The following is a 19721-nucleotide window of genomic DNA, read 5'->3' as shown; positions in this document are numbered from 1 at the left end:
ATCTAGCAAATACATGCAAAAAGACGTTCCTAGGTCATGTTATTGCAAAATTTCAAAACATGAGGAATAAAGAGAAAAGGCAAAGGATTACATTGAAGGAAATTAAAAACAAAAACAAAAAAACCCACATCTTATACAAAATATCAGGAATCAGATGGCAGATTTCTCAAGGGTAACAAAGAAACTTAAAAGAAAACACAGCAAAAATTTCAAAATTCTAAGGGAACACAATTTCCAAGTAAGAATTACATCTGCAGAAAATATATCATTCAGGTGTAAGGACAGAATAAAAACATTTTCCAAAATGCAAGTTATCACCATACCTATGTTTTAAAAGGAAGCTACGGTATGCCCTCAAATCAAGGGGATAAACCAAAAATAGAGATGAGGAACAAGGAATGAGGAGAAAATACACAGAAGGAGAGAAAAATTCCAACACAACAGCTGTGTGGTAATCAGGTCAAGACAACAGCTGTGTGGTAATCAGGGTTCCAAGAAAGAAGCCTCAAAAGATAAAACAATAAAATGAAATAGAAAAGAATACCTGCTATATATACATCAAGAGAATATTTTCAGTTCAAATGAAGAGTTTTAGAATGAATTAGTGATGCATATGTACAAAATGAGGCAACTGAAAAACTTAGGTAATTAATAATTTCAAGAAAAATTTAAAAGTTACAAGGTTCTTGATCTGTGTAGTGGTTACATGGGTCCGTTCGCTTTGTGAAAAATCATCAAATTATACATTTATGTTTTGGGCACTTTCTGTATATGTATAAATACTTCAGTGAAAAGCTTTCTTAAAATAAAAATATACATCTCCTAGCTCTATCCACTGAAAAAGCCTAGATAACAGTGAAAAAAATTATTCTGAGAAAGGAAATATAACCCTAGTGATTCTGGTATATATAATATGATTCTGGTGTGATTCTGGTATATATAATATGTGATTCTGGTAAATATAGTATTTGGGTAGTCCTAATAACATAAACACATAATATTGACTATAACAAAAACTGTGATATAATTACATTGGAGGAAAAATTTGAGGGAAGGATGGGGGTGTAAGAGAAAGTTAAATCCTAGAATTCCCTGGTGGTCCTGTGGTTAGGACTCCGCACTTTCACTGCCAAGGCACAGGTTCAACCCCTGGTCAGGGAACTGTCCTGCAAGCTGTGTGGTGCAGCCAAAAAAAAAAAAAGTTAAATTCATATCTTTCATAGCAAAGATTATTTAAAACTGAAAAAAGTGTAAACATCTACATAAGCAAATTATCAAGAAATAGGGAGTTTAAAAGCAACATATAGCTAAGGAGTTGAAAATGACTGCCTTTGGGAATAAGGAACTGGAAATAGAATGTGGTGGGGCAGGCAGGGGTCAGCTGTATATCTTCATAAGCCTTGAAGTGGTCTGACTTCTTAAACTGTGTATCTGTATTAATGATGAAAATAATCACATTAAAAACATTTTTAAAAGAAAAGGCTTTGTTCAAATCATGTAGGGGGGGAGGAGGGAAGGAGGGAAGGAGGAAAGGAAGGAAGGAAGGAAAGAAAGAAAAGAAAAAGCTTATGGCTGTATCAAAAGCAACATGAGGGCCTCCCTGGTGGCGCAGTGGTTGAGAGTCCGCCTGCCGATGCAGGGGATACGGGTTCGTGCCCCGGTCTGGGAGGATCCCATATGCCGCGGAGCGGCTGGGCCCGTGAGCCATGGCCGCTGAGCCTGCGCATCCGGAGCCTGTGCTCCGCAACGGGAGAGGCCACAACAGTGAGAGGCCCGCGTATGGCAAAAAAAAAAAAAAAAAAAAAAAAAGCAACGTGACATCCGTTTTAAACACTTTTGGAGGAATCTATTTTCAGTATCAATATGGTAATACCAGAGGGAGCATACAGATAAGGAAGTGATAAACATTAAACCAAACAGAGAACAGTATGGAGCTATTCAAGATAAATCATTAGGCTAACTGACTTTAGTAATTACCTCCCTCTGTACTAGAAAGATTAGTCCTTATCAGAGGCATATAATAAATCATGGGTGGTACTTCTGCTTTCTCAAAGTTATCACATGAAAAAAAAGTTTCTACAATCACTTCCCAGTGTTTGTACGTGTTTTTAAAAATCTGTTCCAGCATAACCATCAAATATTTATAAAATACTGAATACAAAAGAGCGTATAGATGACCCAGCTTTACATAACATATACATTCTAGGAAATTTATATTATACATCTTATAATGAAAAAAGCACTGGTCTAGCAGCCAGGAAGTTTGCATTATTATACCAGTACTACTACTAGCAAGCTCTGGGTAAAACACTTAACTTTTCTGATTTCCTATTTCCCCATAAGAAAAATGAGAAATTGATTAGTTAACCTCTAAGGATTATTTTTGGAATCAAATTACAATATTCAATAGATGTGGAAGAAACCAGGTTCACCTCTCCTTTGGAGAACAGGTGAGGACTACATATCACTACCATCCTCCTTCAGTTGGTCGAGGAGTTGCAAAGGAAAGTGACACGCATCATTTCAGGCTACAGCATTTTAACGTCTATGAGAGACTCTCCAGTACTTCCAACTGCCCTACCAGCCTACCACAGCCAGAAAGGTGGAGCTTAGGTCTCTGAGAAACCAAGATGGGAACCAGTAGCCCCTGCTAACCCAACGTGGACATGAAATGTGAACGAAAAATACATCTTTGTGGTTGTAATCCATCAAAATTTGGTGACTGGACATTACTGTGGCATAACCAAGCATATCTTGACTGATAAAAATGGGACCAAGCGGAATTTTTCATAAACTGAATATTTAAAATTCACAAGAAATCCCAACCTAAATTAGTTTATAAAGCTAAAAATCTTTACCATTTATCTCTTAAAATCTGAATTTTTATATTAAGGATTATATTAGGTTAATTACAATTAACTAATTAATTATAAATAACTTAATTACATGAAATTATATATACATAACTTAATCTGTTTATTATAATTTAAAGGTGGGAAAAATATAAAAAATGTTAATATCAAACTTTCTGCACGTTTAATTGGTTGCTCTAGTACTGAAATCTTTCTCAATTAAAATCACTTTGTTTTCACTTTAATAAAGGACTTAAAAAAATAGTATGCTAGGACTTCCCTGGTGGCGCAGTGGTTAAGAATCCGCCTGCCAATGCAGGGGACACAGGTTCGAGCCCTGGTCCAGAAAGATCCCACATACCGCAGAGCAACTAAGCCTGCGTGCCACAACTACTGAGCCTGCGCCCTAGAGCCTGCGCTCTGCAACAAGACAAGCCACCGCAACGAGAAGCCCGTGCACTGCAGCGAAGAGTAGCCCCTGCTCGCTGCAACTAGAGAAAACCCACGTGCAGCAACAAAGACCCAACACAGTCAAAAATAAAAATTAATAAATAAAATAAGTTTATTAAAAAAAATAGTATGCTCACATGGTATTATATATTTTTTCTCTAGTTTGCTTATTTCCTACTTGTAAGGACAAAGGCCAGTAAATATCAATACTTTCCTAGAAGGTATGCCCAACACATGGATCAATATATTAGTGTTTTATATTGATCTAATTTCCTAACACCCCCTAACACCCAAAGTTTGCAATCTATATTGCCACCTTCTCATAGTCCTCCTTGACTAATCTTCTTTTCACAAATTTTCCAGGTTTAATATTATAGCTTATTATTTTTTCCCACAGATCTTAGTAAACCACTGGATCTGGTTAGTTTTGTTCCTAAGGTAAAGAAATTATTCTTTGCAAGTAAGGTAGAATACAGACAATGGAAAGGTGGGGAGACAGAGGGAATGAAATCCTTTCCCTTCTTAGAAGTCTCTTATTTGCATAAATTGTACAGACTGAAGCTTTTTACTTTTTTTTTTTTTTTTTTTTTTTTTTGCGGTATGCGGGCCTCTCACTGTTGTGGCCTCCCCCGTTGCGGAGCACAGGCTCCGGACGCGCAGGCTCAGCGGCCATGGCTCACGGGCCCAGCCGCTCCGCGGCATATGGGATCCTCCCAGACCGGGGCACGAACCCGTATCCCCTGCATCGGCAGGCGGACTCTCAACCACTTGCGCCACCAGGGAGGCCCAGCTTTTTACTTTTAATATAGCAAATCAGTGGTAAAATAAAAGACTGCAAGCTATATGAATTACATATTTAGGTAATTTAAAATAAAGAGCAGAAAACTGTAAGTGCATTACAGGCAACAAAAACTTGCTGTTAAATGTTTCCAACCAGTACTTAAAATGCTCAGCAATACAGGTACACAGCAAATGTCTCTGAGTAAACTGTTAATATCTATAAAAGACTTTTTCCATCAAAAACAGATTTCAAGGTCTTAGTATCCCTTGTGATCTGGCTTCTTTCCCAACCACTTCACTTACCTAATTGCCTCTTCTCAGAACTTATCTGAACTGGTCTCTATAGAGCATCTGATACCATTGAAGAAGGCTTTATAGCACAGTAAAGAGTGAGTCCTTCAAACTAGACTGCCTGAATTTGAATCCCAACTCTACCACGAGCTGATATCTTGGTTAAGTTACTTAAGATCAGGTCTTAATGTCATCATCTGTAAAATGGAGACCATGATAATACTTAATTCAGAGTTCTTAAAAGAACATACAACACACTTAGAACCGTGCCTGTCACATATTAAGAACTCAGAAAAATATGAACTATAAAGAGCTCAATATCAGAACTTGAATAAATGAGACTTGTGAAGGTGCTGGGAATACCAGAATGAATAAAGATCCTTGCCTTCATGGAGCTTATATTTGGGGAATAGAGCAGACAATAAAGTAAGATAAACAAGTAAAATATAGTGAAAAGTGCTAGGAAAAAAACTAAAGCTGGGAAGTGTGGTTGCAGTTCTAGATAGGGTCACCAAGGACAGCCTTACTGAGAGGGTGTCATCTCAGTAAGATTTAAAGAAGTTGGGGGAATAAGACAGCACTACATGGGGAAGAGCATTCCAAAACAGAGAAGACAGCAAGTGCCAAAGCCCTAAGGCAGGATCCTGCCAGGTTTGTGTGAGGAATAACCAGCAGAACAGTGTGATTGAGGCAGAGGGAGGGGGAGTTGTAGGAGGCATGGTCAGAAGGGCGAAAGGAGAGGTGAAGTCATACTGGACCTTGTAGGCTCTGGCTTTTCCTCTGAGAGATCACACTAAAGGAGGGCTTTAGGCACAGGAATGACATGCTCTGACTTACATTTTAACTCTTGTTTCTGTGTTAAGAAAAGACCAGAGGAGACGGGGATACAAAGGAAGAAACAAGGAGACCATATAGGAGACGACTGCAATAATCCAGGTGAGAAAGGATGGTGACATGAACCAGGGAGGTGGTTCCTGATGTACCCTGAAAAAGGGATTGACAAGATTCCCTGTTAGTTTGAATATAAGGGTGTGTGGGCAGGGGGAGGGGGGATGGGGACACAAAACAGAGTAGTCACGTAGTCCAGAATGACTCCAAAGTTTTTGGTAGGGTGACTTGGAAGAAGACTGGAAGAAGAGACTGGGAGAGGTGCCACTTACTGAGATGCAGCAGCAGTTTGGGAGTTGGAAGATCGGGAAATTATTTTAGACACAGACATTCAAATGGAGCTATTGAGTAGACAAGTGTTATGAGAACAGTCTAGACTTGAGATATAACTTTGAGTCATCAGCTAACGGACGGCATTTAACACTGTGAGACTGGAAAACAACGGTGGGTAAAAAGAGGACTGTGTGTGGAAGCATTCCAGTATTCAGCGGGAGGAAAGACGAGAAGAAACCAGGGAGGAGAAAATGATGAAGGAAGAGCCAAAGAGGCAAGAGGAAAGCCAGGAGAAACACTTAAAAGCGTTTCAAGAAGTAATGGTGGTTAAGTGCTACTGAAGGGTTAAAATCACCAGTAAGTCCTATTGCTTCTACCTGCAAAATATATCCCAGATGGTTCCCATTTATTCCATCTAGTTTCCATCCAGATCTCTCCTGGAGGTTATCAGGAAACTATTCTCTATACAGTGATCTTTTAAAAACATAAATCTTATGTCAATACCCTATTTATCCTTTCACTGTCTGCCACTGAATCTAGAATAAAATCTAAATTCCTTATTTTGACCCACAAGGCCCTTTGTGATCTGATCCCCACGTACCGTCCTGACTTCACTCCTCCAATGTTACTGCCCATATTAATTTCTATCTACATAAGCATTAATTTTGTTCTTAAAACATACCAGTCCTACTCACTGCCCTGGCACCCCATCTCCAATACTCAGGATGCACTTTCTTGGCTCTTCATCTTCTCAACATTTAGGTCTACACTCAAATAGCTCCTTAGAGAGGCCTTGCCTAATTGATCTATCAAGATCTAAAATCATCTCATTTATCTGTTTAATTGTGTATTGTCCATCTCCCCTCAGATATTAATTACTCAAGGACAGGTATTACTGAATACACACTATAGCATTTAAAACTTTGCATATAGTAAGCTTCAAAAATTATCTGACAGAATGTCAGTTCTTTAAAATCAAAGGAATATTATCAGGATATTAGTTTAACTTTTTATGTAATACAGGTATCATTTCTACAGTATCCTCGACTGGGTCATCATTCAAGAACATCTTGAACATCTCTAGTGATGGCAAGGTTTTTATCTCATGAAACAGTTCACTCCATCTTCAGACAGCTCTACATGTGTGAAAAGTCTTCTTTATACTAAACCAAACCTCACTTCATGTAATTTCCACCCACACTGCTCTTTGGAGTTACGCCAGGACGTCTAATCTCTCATATACAGATCTACACATTTTAGAAAACAGTTGTAGATATTCCCTCGACCTTTTCTTTTTCAGAACAAATATTTCCATTTCTTTCAACAACTCTCCATATACTATGGTCTTCCAATCTCATCCTTTCCATGACAGTTTGGAAATTCCCAATTTGTGGATTTTCATCTCATACTTAACACAGTCCCTCTCCCATTTGCTTTCAATAGCATAGAGTCAGTGGAACAAATATCTTTCTTAGTCAATCTAGACATCACATTATTATTCATGAAAGCATAATAACTATTCTGAGAGTTCTGATTAAAAGCTCAAAATTAACTAAAATCTCCAGTGATTTTCATAAGCACTGCTATGAACTCAAGGGTCTTCCAGTTTATAGATGTAGAGGTGTTTTCTAAACAACTAGGTGCAATACTTTACATCTATCCAGTTAAACATGTTTTTGTTATTTTAGTATAGTGTTCTGTTCTATTTTAATTTTCAAATCCCAACATACTAAAGAACTCTCCAAAGTTTGTGCCATCAACATGTTTGATAAGTATGCCTTCTATGACACCCAAATAACTGATAAAAATATTTGCATAAACATATCAAGCACTGAATCCCATAGCATAACAGTGTCACATTAGAGACCTTTTTCTCTAGTTGATACTATGTGTGGTTCAATGAGCTACTTATAACTCCCTAACAGCTTCCTCTTATCCACAAAAATATCATGAAAGGCATTTTAAATGTCTTTCTAAAGTTAAGATGTGCTGTGAAAAGAAAGTATTTTATTAACAAGGATTTCTTTTAATTTACTTCATGTATATCACTATATAATTATGTACATCAAATTGATTCCATGAATAACTACCAACACAGCATACAATAAGTGTCAATATTATCAGTGTCCCCCAAATAAGATTTTATATATTCTCATGTTTGTAAAAATATCACTTATTATGAATTGACAAAAATTTTTTCTAACACAGTCTGGATATCTTTGCAAAGGAAGGCTAATAATGAGAAATCAGCATGATCAAACCAAGAATATGTTTCTATATATATGCAATGGATAAGAAAACAAAGCTATGTCAAATAATGTGTTAGTCAATCCAGAAGCCTGAGAAATTTTGAGATAAATTCAACATTACCTATATTGCTTAAAGCTCTCATATGGAATCTGCCCTGTCGCTATACTGGTTTTAGCTGAACTACACACATTTAGCAAAATGAGTATTTTTTTTGACATTACATAGACCAAATTAACTGGGAACCATATCTTCAGTAATAAGGACACATTCAGAGTGACTTTTTAATCCTAAAAAGATATGGTCAAACCTTCCATTCTAAGATATATCTTCCTAAATCAAGAAAAATCGATTCTGTGGCAGTATCATGACACTGAGAACTTATTTGGGGGCAATTATTTCTCTGTCACTGCTTACTCAGCTACTTTACTCAGCTGTATGGGACTCATAGAAGCCCTGCATTATGCAAAGTGATTTACAAAATATTTTACATTACTTTTGCTATTTCAGTGATCTTTATGAGGAAATTATTGATTTTTCTAATTTTTAGTCATCTTTTCAGAAAACTAGGAGGATTTTTCCTGAGAGATAGACATAGCTATGTAAAGCCAACTGCTACTGGGGGGAAATACCAAATTTTTCTTTTTTCAACACAATCATTTTTGCTTTTAGGAGGACAGGGAAGATGAAGGACCGACTTCAAGAACTAAAGCAAAGAACAAAGGAAATTGAGCTCTCTAGAGAAAAGGATGTGTCGACTATAGAAGCAGAGGAACAAGGGGTGTTTCTGCAGCAAGCTGTTATTTATGAAAGACAGCCTGTAGCTGAGAGACACCTACATGAGATACAAAAACTACAGGAGAGTATTAACAACTTGACAGATGATGTTCAAAAATTTGGGCAGCAACAGAAAAGTCTGGTGGCTTCTATGAGAAGGTTTAGTCTACTTAAGAGAGAGTCTAGCATTACAAAAGAGATAAAAGTCCAAGCAGAACACATTAATAGACGTTTGGATGATTTAGTAAAAGAAGTTAAAAAGTCAGAGGATGAAAACGGTCCATCATCAGTGGTCACAAGGATACTTAAATCTCAGCATGCTGCGATGTTCCGCCATTTTCAGCAAACTATGTTTATATACAATGACACAATAGCAGCAAAGCAAGAGAAGTGCAGGACATTTATTTTCCGTCAGCTTGAAGTTGCTGGAAAAGAAGTGCCGGAAGAAGAGGTAAATGATATGCTTCATCAAGGAAAATGGGAAGTTTTTAATGAAAGCTTACTTCGAGAAATCAGTATCACTAAAGCACAACTCTCAGAGATGGAAGAGAGACACAAAGAACTTGTTAATTTGGAGAACAAAATAAAGGATTTAAGGGACGTTTTCATTCAGATATCTCTTTTAGTAGAGGAACAGGGAGAAAGCATCAACAATATTGAAATGTTAGTGAATGGCACAAAAGAGTATGTTAACACTACTAAAGAAAAATTTGGACTAGCTGTAAAATACAAAAAAAGAAATCCTTGCAGGGTATTGTGTTGCTGGTGTTGTTCATGCTGTGGCTCAAAATAAAGAAGCTATTTTAGAAATTTCTCCAGCTTTAGAATGAAGGATGTCCCATAATTTAGTGTCTTGTGTCATTTTTCTTCATTTCATAGAGCCATTCACATACTTTCATCACTATTAAGTTATAATTTTCCCCTTTCGCCCTTACCCACTAGAGTTACAGAAATTTCTAAAGCAAGTGACATAAAACAAGTCTTCATTTATTAAACTAAAAATAGCATATTAGCTTTAAACTCATGGGTTAACTACTGAAAATGAGGTAAATGATCTTAAGTTTCTAGACAGGTATCAAGCTCTATTACATATTTTTGTAACTTCCAATGCCTTAACAAGATGAATATCAGTAAGTGACAACTACTTAAACAATGCTTTAGGTTCATTTAAGAGCATTTTGGTAGTTAAGAATTGTATAAAACAAGACTTCAAGTGGCGCTCTATTAAAGCCAAATCAAACTAGAAGCTGTAACGGATTTTTTTTTTTTTTTTTTTTTTTTTTTTTTTTTTGCGGTACGCGGGCCTCTCACTGTTGTGGTCTCTCCCGTTGCGGAGCACAGGCTCCGGATGCACAGCCTCAGTGGCATGGCTCACGGGCCTAGCCGCTCTGCGGCATGTGGGATCTTCCCGGACTGGGGCATGAACCCGTGTACCCTGCATCGGCAGGCGGACTCTCAACCACTGCGCCACCAGGGAAGCCCTTCATCAAATCTTTTATGTTCAGATAGGTCAGTTAACTCAGTGGTCAACAAATCCTAGGAAAACCCAACTATGTACTTAATGAAGAGTCTAGTTGGTAACTAGGAGCTGATTTTAGCTTAAGGACTAAAAAGCTAAGTTAAGGCACTGTTTTCCTGAACTTGGGTCCATTCAGGACACTGTATTACAGATTAAGAGGGTTGGCAAATAAAGTAAAAAATAAAAGGCAATTGTATGTTTGGAAGTTTCTCCATCACTTTATTGTGAAGCCAGGCACTAGACTATGGGCTAGGGACACAGTCTGAACTCACATGGGGATAGTTTTGGAACTAACATTCTAGTGGAGGAAGCATATAACAAATACAAATATTAGACAATGTTAAGTTCTTGGCAGAGATTTAAAATAAGGATGATAAGATATTGTCAGAGTGGCTTCTTTAGGCTGGGTGGTAAATATAGGCCTCTCTAAAAGGTAATGTAAGTGAAGATGTGAGTGATGAGGACAAGGGAAGCACATATTCCAGGCATATGAAACAAACAGTACAAAGACTCTGAGAAGGGTATAACTTACTCCACTCAAAGAAGAATGAGCAGGGCTTCCCTGGTGGTGCAGTGGTTGGGAGTCCGCCTGCCGATGCGGGGGGCGCGGGTTCGTGCCCCGGTCCGGGAGGTTCCCGCGTGCCACGGAGCGGCTGGGCCCGTGAGCCATGGCCACTGGGCCTGTGAGTCTGGAGGCCTGTGCTCTGCAGCAGGAGAGGCCACAACAGTGAGAGGCCCGCATACCGCAAAAAAAAAAAAAAAAAGAATGAGCAGTACAGTTGTATCATAGTGGGAAAAGAGCAGTGAGGCAAGAGATGAGGTTAAGAAAGGTCAGCAGGGGCTAGATGTAAAGCTCTGTAAGTCTGAAGTTTACAGCAAGTGTAATAAAGGCAAAGCTGTTTTTTGGCCTGGGAGTAATGTTATGTAATTTATATTTGGGAAAAAAATCATCCTGTCTACTGTTCGGAGAACGGGTCAGAATGGATTGGGGGCAGGTGAGTCAAGGACAAGCATATAGGTATAGAAAACAATTAGAAGGCTAATGCAATAGTCCCAGTTAAGAGATGATGGAGGCTTGAGCTAGGATGGGAGTGGAGGTGGTGATGGTGGTAGCAGCAATACTAACACTCAAGACTAATAAAAAACATACTTGCTATGTCCCAGCATTGTTCTAATAATTTTAAAATTTTACCAACAAGAACACTGAAGTACAGCTAGGTTAAGTAACCTGACTCAGGTCACAGAAACTGTACACAGAGAACTTGGATTTGAACCTAGGCAATCTGATTCCAGAACCAGTTCTTAAATACTATATACCAAGTTGTAGCGATGGAAAACAAAATCAGACTAAAATGGGATAGATTTAAGAGGTAGAATCTACAGGATACTGATTAGATTATGATAGCTTTTACTGAGATGGGAAAAGACAGAGATGAAGGTTTCAACACTAGGGGTGAGAAGGAAATCAAGAAATTCTGTTTTGGCCAATAGAATCTGAGATGACCAAAAAATGTCAAAGTGGAGGTTTCTAAGATATTAGCTATATCAGTAGGAACTCTTGGGAGATGTCAAAGCTATAGATTTGGGTCCTCTGAGTAAATAAACAGTATTTAAGGTCTCAAAAGTATCTAGATGCAAAAAACTGCAAGCCCAGAAAAGAGCTTGGGATATTCTAAAATTTAGACTTAAAGCAGAAGAGGAGTTAACAAAAAAGACTAAGAAGGAACCATCGATGAAATAGGAGGAAAATCAAGAAAAGTATGCTGTAATGCAAAAGTGCTAAAAGGAAAACAAAGTTGAGGAAATAGTCAATTTTAGGTAAAATAAGAACAGCAAAGTGACAATGGATTTGGCAACATGGAGATAATTTGTTGACTCCAACAAGAGCAGTTTCAAGGAATTGTAGGAATGAAAGTACAAATGGAGCATGTTGAGGAAAGAATGTGATATAAATAAGTACAGAATCCACTACAGACAATTCTTTCCAGAATTTTGAATACTATAAAAAGGAGTCAACATGTGGAGAGAGATGTAGAGCCAAACGATTCCACAATACTTAAAGAAACACAAGAGCACATTCTGCTGATGGGAATGATCCAGAGAGAGAAACTCGATATAAGAAAGGGGAGGGGGCTTCCCTGGTGGCACAGTGGTTGAGAGTCCGCCTGCAGATGCAGGGGACACGGGTTCGCGCCCCGATCCGGGAGGATCCCACATGCCACGGAGCGGCTGGGCCCGTGAGCCATGGCCGCTGAGCCTGCGCATCCAGAGCCTGTGCTCCACAACGGGAGAGGCCACAACAGTGAGAGGCCCGCATACCGAAAAAAAAAAAAAAAAAAAAGAAAGGGGAGGAATAATATACTGGGTTGGCCAAAAAGTTCCTTCCGTTTTAAAGTAAAAATCAAAGACACATTTTTCATTTTTACCACGAAATTTATTGAACAACATATTCACCGTTTTGTTCCACTACCTTCTGCCATGTTTCAGGCAACTTCATAATTCCACCTTCCCAAAACTTTTTATCATTTTGAGCAAAGAACTGTTCCAGGTACCTTTTACAGTCTTCCAGGGAATTGAAATTTTTTCCATTGAAAGAATTTTGTAAAGATCTAAATAAATGGAAATCCAAAGTGCAATGTCTGGTGAATATGGCAGATGAATCAGAACTCCCCAGCCAAGCTGTAACAGTTTTTGCCTGGTCATCAGAGAAATATGTGGTCTTGCATTATCCTGAGGGAAGATTATGAGTTTTCTGTTGACTAATTCTGGACACTTTTGGTCGAGTGCTGCTTTCAGTTGGTCTAATTGGGAGCAGCACTTGTTGGAATTAATCATTTGGTTTTCCAGAAGGAGCTCATAATAGAAGACTCCCTTCCAATTCCACCATATACACAACTATCACCTTCTTTGGATGAAGACCGGCCTTTGGTTTGGTTGGTGGTGGTTCATTTCGCTTGCCCCACAATCTCTTCCATTGCACATTATTGTACAGTATCCACTTTTCATCACCTGTCACAATTTGTTTTAAAAACGGAACGTTTTCGTTACGTTTAAGTAGAGAATCACACACAGAAATACGGTCAAGAAAGTTTTTTTCGCTTAACTTACGTGGAACCCAAACATCAAAGCAATTAACATAACCAAGCTGGTACAAATGATTTCAATGCTTTATTTGGATATTTTGAGTATGTTGGCTGTCTCCCGAGTGGTATAATGTTGGTTGTTCTCAATTAATGTCTCGATTTGATCATTATCAACTTCAACTGGTCTACCCAACAGCGGAGCATCGTCGTCCAGCAAGAAATCTCCAGCACCAAACTTCGCAAACCACTTTTAACACGTTTGATCAGTCACAGCACCTTCTCCATACACTGCACAAATCTTCTTTTGCATTTCGGTTGCGTTTTTACCTTTCTTGAAATAACAAAGCATAATACGCTGAAAATGTTGCTTTTTTCCTTCCGGCTTCAATATTAAAATGGCTACACAAAAATTCACCAATTTTTATAAGTTTTTTTTTTTTTTTAATGCATCCTGATATGACAGCTGTCACACACAATCTAACGAAATTGTTTCGAATAAAGTTAAAGACAACTAAGCTCTACTAGAGCCATCTTACGTAAAAAACCGAAAGAACCTTTTGGCCAACCCAATACAATAGTAGAAAGGGGTGGGATCTTGGACAGGAGCAGAAACACTTCTTCCATATTACAGGAGGGAAGACAAAGGAATAAAAGCAGATAACTGAGCAAATTTGGTAGTGGAAAAATGAGAGAATTCTTATGTGAACAGGAATATGGCTATATATGTGTGTATATATGTCTCCTAACACTATTAAATAATTTTTAACTTATAAAATATAAAGAAATTGAAGAGTTTTCTACTGTGTCAGTTACAAGCATTACCGGAGAAAAAGATGTTTCCCATAGGTCAGCTTCAAATGTTTAAGGAACATTATAAAAAAAGATAAATTTAAAACTAGTGATAAACTCCCCAGCTAAATCAGGTGGTGAGAGATATTTCTTCTGTCCCTTCTACACTTGTGCTATATCCTTTAATGTAGTGCCTTACTGATACTTGTTTATAATTGTTCCTAAATTGTTTATCATGAAAACTGAAAATATCGAGTACTATTTAATATTCATTAGCATAATTATATCCAGATGGGTTCAGAAAACAGTAATTTTCTAGTAGCAGTTATATCTAAACATACTGCTTTCAAAGCAAGGCTTAATCACAGAAAGATTCATAGCAGAGCAATATATCACATACAATTTTCATTGTTATGTTTCAAAAGCACCCTAACCTAAGCAACATAAACATATTTAACTAATTACCTGTTGAACATTTTGTTTATTCACACACAAAAGGCACTAAAAGTAGCCATTTTTTCCTTAAAATTACTACCTTAAAAGAAAAAATTCTTAAGCATTGGAGGCACACTATTAGGAATCTACTGGTTCAGAAAGTATGCAATAATTATTTTGAGCACTTGGGCTCCTATCCTTACCCACTAAGCCATGACATTTTCTGTAATCAAAAGCTTCATGTAGGTTGAATTCACATATGACACTTTCAAACTGGCTCTCCTAATTCATCTCTACCTAGACACAGCATATCATCAATAGTAACTATTCATATCCACCATCACATGCACAGAAAACTAGTAAAGCACTGCACTAGATGCTTTAAGTACATTATTTTAGAATTCACATGACAACACAAGTATTAAAATCCTTATTTACAAGTGGAGACATAGAAGCTCAGGAAGATTAAGTAACCTACTCAAGGCCTGGCTGACTTCAAAGCCCATGCTTTCCCCTGAACCAGTAGATCTCAATTTCTGCTGTGCAGCAGAGAGATCTGGAGAACCTGTGAAAAAGCCAGAGGCATCCTTGGCCCCACCCTAAAAAATACAGCAGGTCTGGTCTGATGCTGATCCAGGTGATCCCTGGATAACATCTTGCCACCTGACGACACTGTCAACAGGTTTTTCTTCATTATTTTGTTTTACAATAGAGGGTGTTGGGACAGGGGAGGGAAAGGATGGGAACCTCTACAGGCTCTTTGTGCATAAATTACCTAGGAAGTCAACCAGCTGAGAAGCTTTACTGTAAACTACAGCTGCTATTAGTGAAGCTGGATGCCATTACAGACAAAAGGAAGCCCTCAGTAAGGAAATGTAGAGATGAGTCAACAATATAACTAAATAAAGTTGATGAAGATGACAGCTTGGTAAGTTTGCGCTGAAAGAAAAGAAATCTTAAGCCAATGGACCCTATAAATAAAGTGAGTAGGGGTTTCAGATGGTAAAAATAGTAAATTAAGGGACCCACCACTACAACTAAGGATCAAGTGATTAAGTGACATAAGTGACTTACATATTTATGGGTTTCCAGAATTCTAAAAAGGACCCATGTTCTCCTATTTCTTATTGAAAGGTCTGACTTATGAAAGTACATTTGACTCAAATTCTAAGAACAGTATTAGGATAACCCATAACCTAATTAACTTCTCTTGGGCACTTATAAGAAAGAATATGACTCAAAGAAACTTGCAGTTTCCCGTAATACTGTCTAGAAGAAAGGTGAGTCAAATAGGTATATAGAGGGTGAAGACAAAAGTCTGATATCAATAAAAAAAATTATCAATAATAAAACCCTACTTATTATTTCTCCTAATATAAAAACTCACTGCCATGTTTTTTTTAACCTCTTTGGTCATGAAATCCTTTAGGAATTTGATGAGAGCTAGAATCTGCTCCCAAGAAAAATGCACATGCACTCAGAATTGTGTATGTGATTTCAGAGGGTCCTGGGAAGCCACCCATGGTGCAAAGACCTCCAGGTCAAACTTTTTTTTACTGAAATGTTCATGACATCTAGCCAGATCATATATGAGATATTATGTTTTCTTTCCTGAGTGAAACTCCTATACATTTTTGTTGTGAAGCATTTAATTTGTGAGGTCCGACCAAAAGTTAAGTTAGGTCATATAACTCCACAGAAAAGCAGACAGTATATAATGAGAAAGTGGCACCACTCCAAGAGTTCAAGTATGCTAACACAAGTAGAATTGTTATTATCCTGGGAGGAAATTTTAGCTTGTGGATCTCCAGAGTTATTTCAGTTATAAGTATTAGGAGATTCAACCACAAAAAAATGAAGGGTAATTTACAATCGCTCTGAGGGCAACTTTCAAGACTGTACTAGAAAGAAGAGATGCAGAAAGAACATGTGCCTTCTTATATAACATTGGTATAACCTTGGGCTGCTGAAAATTTCAATAGGTTAAGGTGTTTAAAATACCTACTAGCTCAGCCCTTTCCACAAGGAATCAACAAATAGTACCTTTTATTATTAATGGAAAATTTCTACGGTGGATGTTGAGCTTAAATTTTGAAATTACTACTGATTTCAGTGCTGCTTATACCACTGCAAAAGTTGTTTACTTTTTCTCTTGGAAAGGTCTTCTTTATCTGTCAAGACTATCCAGTATTAGAGCTTTTAATAAATAATTAAATTATAAATGGTTAAAGCAAGAGTATGTATGTGGTGGGGGGAATGTGAGGGTGGGTAATATAACTCATACCTTAATTAATCAGAGTAGAGGTTCAAGTTAATCTATAGTAGACATGAGAGAAAAAAGACTTTCTATTCTAGGTAAATAAACAACTCAGCATGATAACAAAGCCAAATATTTGCATGGCATCCATTTTTACTTTCTTTAGAAGGAATACAAGTCACTTTTACCTTTTTACCAAAATGGATTCTTGGCATAAACTACACTAAGGTCCACATTATAATACACAGCTGAATACAATCACAGAATTACTATATTTTACAGTTACTTTTATTAAAGAAGAGTCATTTAACCACTGAGTCCAAAGAAGTAAAGTGACTTGTCAGGGTCATAAACAAATACACAACTTTTAGAATCCAGGCTTCAGATTCTCTGTCTTCTCTCTAAACCCATGTTTTTTCACCTTTTCACCACTTATTTCAGAGATTTTGACTGGAATATTATGCTGATTAAGCAGTAAATACTAGAGAACTGCCAAACAGAAATTCCGAGCTAATAAAACACCGAAGCCTAGTGATCTACAACTCTGACCTTTCAAGAGAACCCCCACGTCTGTGACATAAAGTGAAATGTGACTGAGCCTTCATTTGCAATGACACATGCTGTCAGACTGCTGTGCAGAATCAGGTCAGGCAGAGCTAGAGTGTCCAGGACCTGCTATCGTGGTCATCTACTCTGCTTCCCATAGCATGAATGAATCCTGCTCTACCAATCTGTAATTTCATGATTACAGACAAGATAATAATTCTTCAGGTTTCTTTCCTTCTCTTGAATGACTGAATCTTCTCAGAGGTCTTTTGTTGTTCCCTGTTTGCTCATTATTAGAGGGTAGGAAGAGAAAATTATCAAGGGGTTGAAGGGAGTTCTGAGAGGTTTTGTAGGTCCTAAATCACGTAGTTTAGGCTCAGACAGACAAGTGGTGATCGGAAGAAATTAGATGCCATTATAGGATTCTGCAGATGAGAGGTCCAGATGTCCGTGGGCAGGAAGGAAGCAGCTATGTGCAACAAGGAGCACTTGTTAGGAGCCAGCCTCCTAATTCAGGTAGCCTCCCCTACATCTCCACACCCACTAGCCCCTAGCACTCAGCTTACTAGGGCTCTACTGGACGCCCCTCCCACTTACTATCCAATGGACTTTTCAATGCCATACTTATTATGTGCTTGGGTTACATCAGTTAAAACACAGAGTTTCCTATCTGTGTGGAACTATGGAGGCAACCTGAAGGACTCCGAGCAGAGGAAAAGTAAAATGATCAAATTTGGATTTAAAACAGAGCTCTCAAGTACTTTATTTATTGTTTCACTTATTAAAGCATGTACCAATTTTGTAACTTGAAAAATATCAAATAAAGAAAAGGGCTCCTGCTAGCAATGTAGAGGAGAGCTTAGAGAACAGGCAAGACTGCTACTAGGGAGACTGGTTAGGAGAGTAATCAGTAACACAAGGGAGAAGTGAAGAAATGCTGAAAGGAGGTAACATTAAAGGGAATAGAGAGGAGTAAACAGACTCAAACGATATTAAGATAGTAACATCAATAAGACAAATTAATTGTAGGTCAGAGAGAAAAAGGTCAACAGGAGAACTTCCAAATTTGGGACTTGGGTGGATATTCAAGACGGATTTATAAACAGAAAAAAGAGTGGGATAGAAAATTTTATGTATTATATGAACACTGCATACGTTACATGTTTTACAAAAATATGCACAGGAAACTCATCAAAATGATAGCAGTGGCTGGCTCTGCATGATAGGTCAATCATTTTTTTTTTAACCTCATTCTTTCCTACATCTTCCAAATTTATTAAGAATATGTACTTTTTGGGACTTCCCTGGCAGTCCAGTGCTTGGGACCCTGCGCTCCCGATACAGGGGGCGTGAGTTCGATCTCTGGTTGGGGAACTAGAATCCTACATGCCGTGCAGTGTGGCCAAAAAAAAAAAAAAAAAAGAGAATATTTACTTTTTAGTAAATTTTGTATATTTTTGAAGCACACACATCTCAGAAAGTTTACCTTTATTAATAAAAGTTCTATGGTTGTAAAACTCCTTTGAGAAAAACTCACCAAATGGCAAACCATTCCATATTTCATAAACATATTATTGATCCCTAATTAATTCTCATGTCTTTGTGAGATCGCACTGACTATGAAATTATAATGTGAGCAATCATCCTAGTTGTGAGTTGTTTTTTTTCTTTTTTCCAATTCTGGAAATTCACTAGCTGAGAGAGGTGACAGAACTGAAAGCAGATATCTTGCTGACATTAGATTATTCAGTAAACACTGCAGACACAAACTGCATGCCTCTGCCTCAGGGCTTTGCCACATACATCTATCTGCATGACTGACTCTCACTCCAGTGTCATGTTCTCAATATGACCTAGTATGATTATCCTAATTTTAAGAGTAACATGCCCCTGTCACCACCACCACCATAGGATTCCTGATCTTCTTTTACCTGCTTTGTTTTCAATATACTTATCACCTAATGTACAATTTATTTATTACATTTTTTGTGTGTCTCACCCTCTAGAATGTAGGCTCCTGAGATCATACATGGAGTTTTATTGTTTTTGTTCCCAAAGGTATCCCTATCACCAGAACAATGTCTAGCACATAGTGGATGTTCAATAAATATTTGTTGAATTAGTACATGTATGAATGAATAAATGCATGAGAGAATACATGAACAAAAGAATAAATTAAATAAATATTGGGTTAAAAAAAGCACACTCAATTATTTTACAAATGAACATCAGTCATTAATACTTTTTACTTTAGAAGTCACTGGTTCTATGCTTAAACATTTATAGAGACTAATTTAGTCTATGGGTTCAAAGTTTACTCTTCGTATACATATCTATTAAAGTCTATTTCATATTCAATAAAGGTGAGAATTAATTATATATATATATCAAATAACTTCTTTAATTAGTTAAATGTATAAAAATTAAACAGTATAAGCTTAACAATAAATGATACAATAAAGTTTTACTTTTTGTAATCAGAGCTTCCAAACTGCCTCATTTTAAAATGTTCATTTATTACTGAGGACCACTGA

General features: G+C 37.4%; 2 protein-coding genes across 3 annotated transcripts in view; one reads left to right on the top strand and one right to left on the bottom strand.

Moving 5' to 3' along the window:
* ARL13B (ADP ribosylation factor like GTPase 13B) overlaps positions 1–19721 on the bottom strand; it is a 75341-nt gene that overhangs the window by 32100 nt on the left and 23520 nt on the right. The gene's annotated exons all lie outside the window — the stretch shown is intronic.
* STX19 (syntaxin 19) lies at positions 8467–9351 on the top strand. Its single transcript, XM_060100262.1, has one exon. It carries the CDS (start codon positions 8467–8469, stop codon positions 9349–9351), a length of 885 nt encoding a protein of 294 aa, XP_059956245.1.

Source organism: Mesoplodon densirostris, chromosome 5 (assembly GCF_025265405.1).
Source record: "Mesoplodon densirostris isolate mMesDen1 chromosome 5, mMesDen1 primary haplotype, whole genome shotgun sequence".
In the NCBI taxonomy this organism is placed as follows: Eukaryota; Metazoa; Chordata; class Mammalia; order Artiodactyla; family Ziphiidae; genus Mesoplodon; species Mesoplodon densirostris.
The sequence above is the reverse complement of the archived record's forward strand: the minus strand, read 5'-3'. Positions and strand labels throughout refer to the sequence as shown.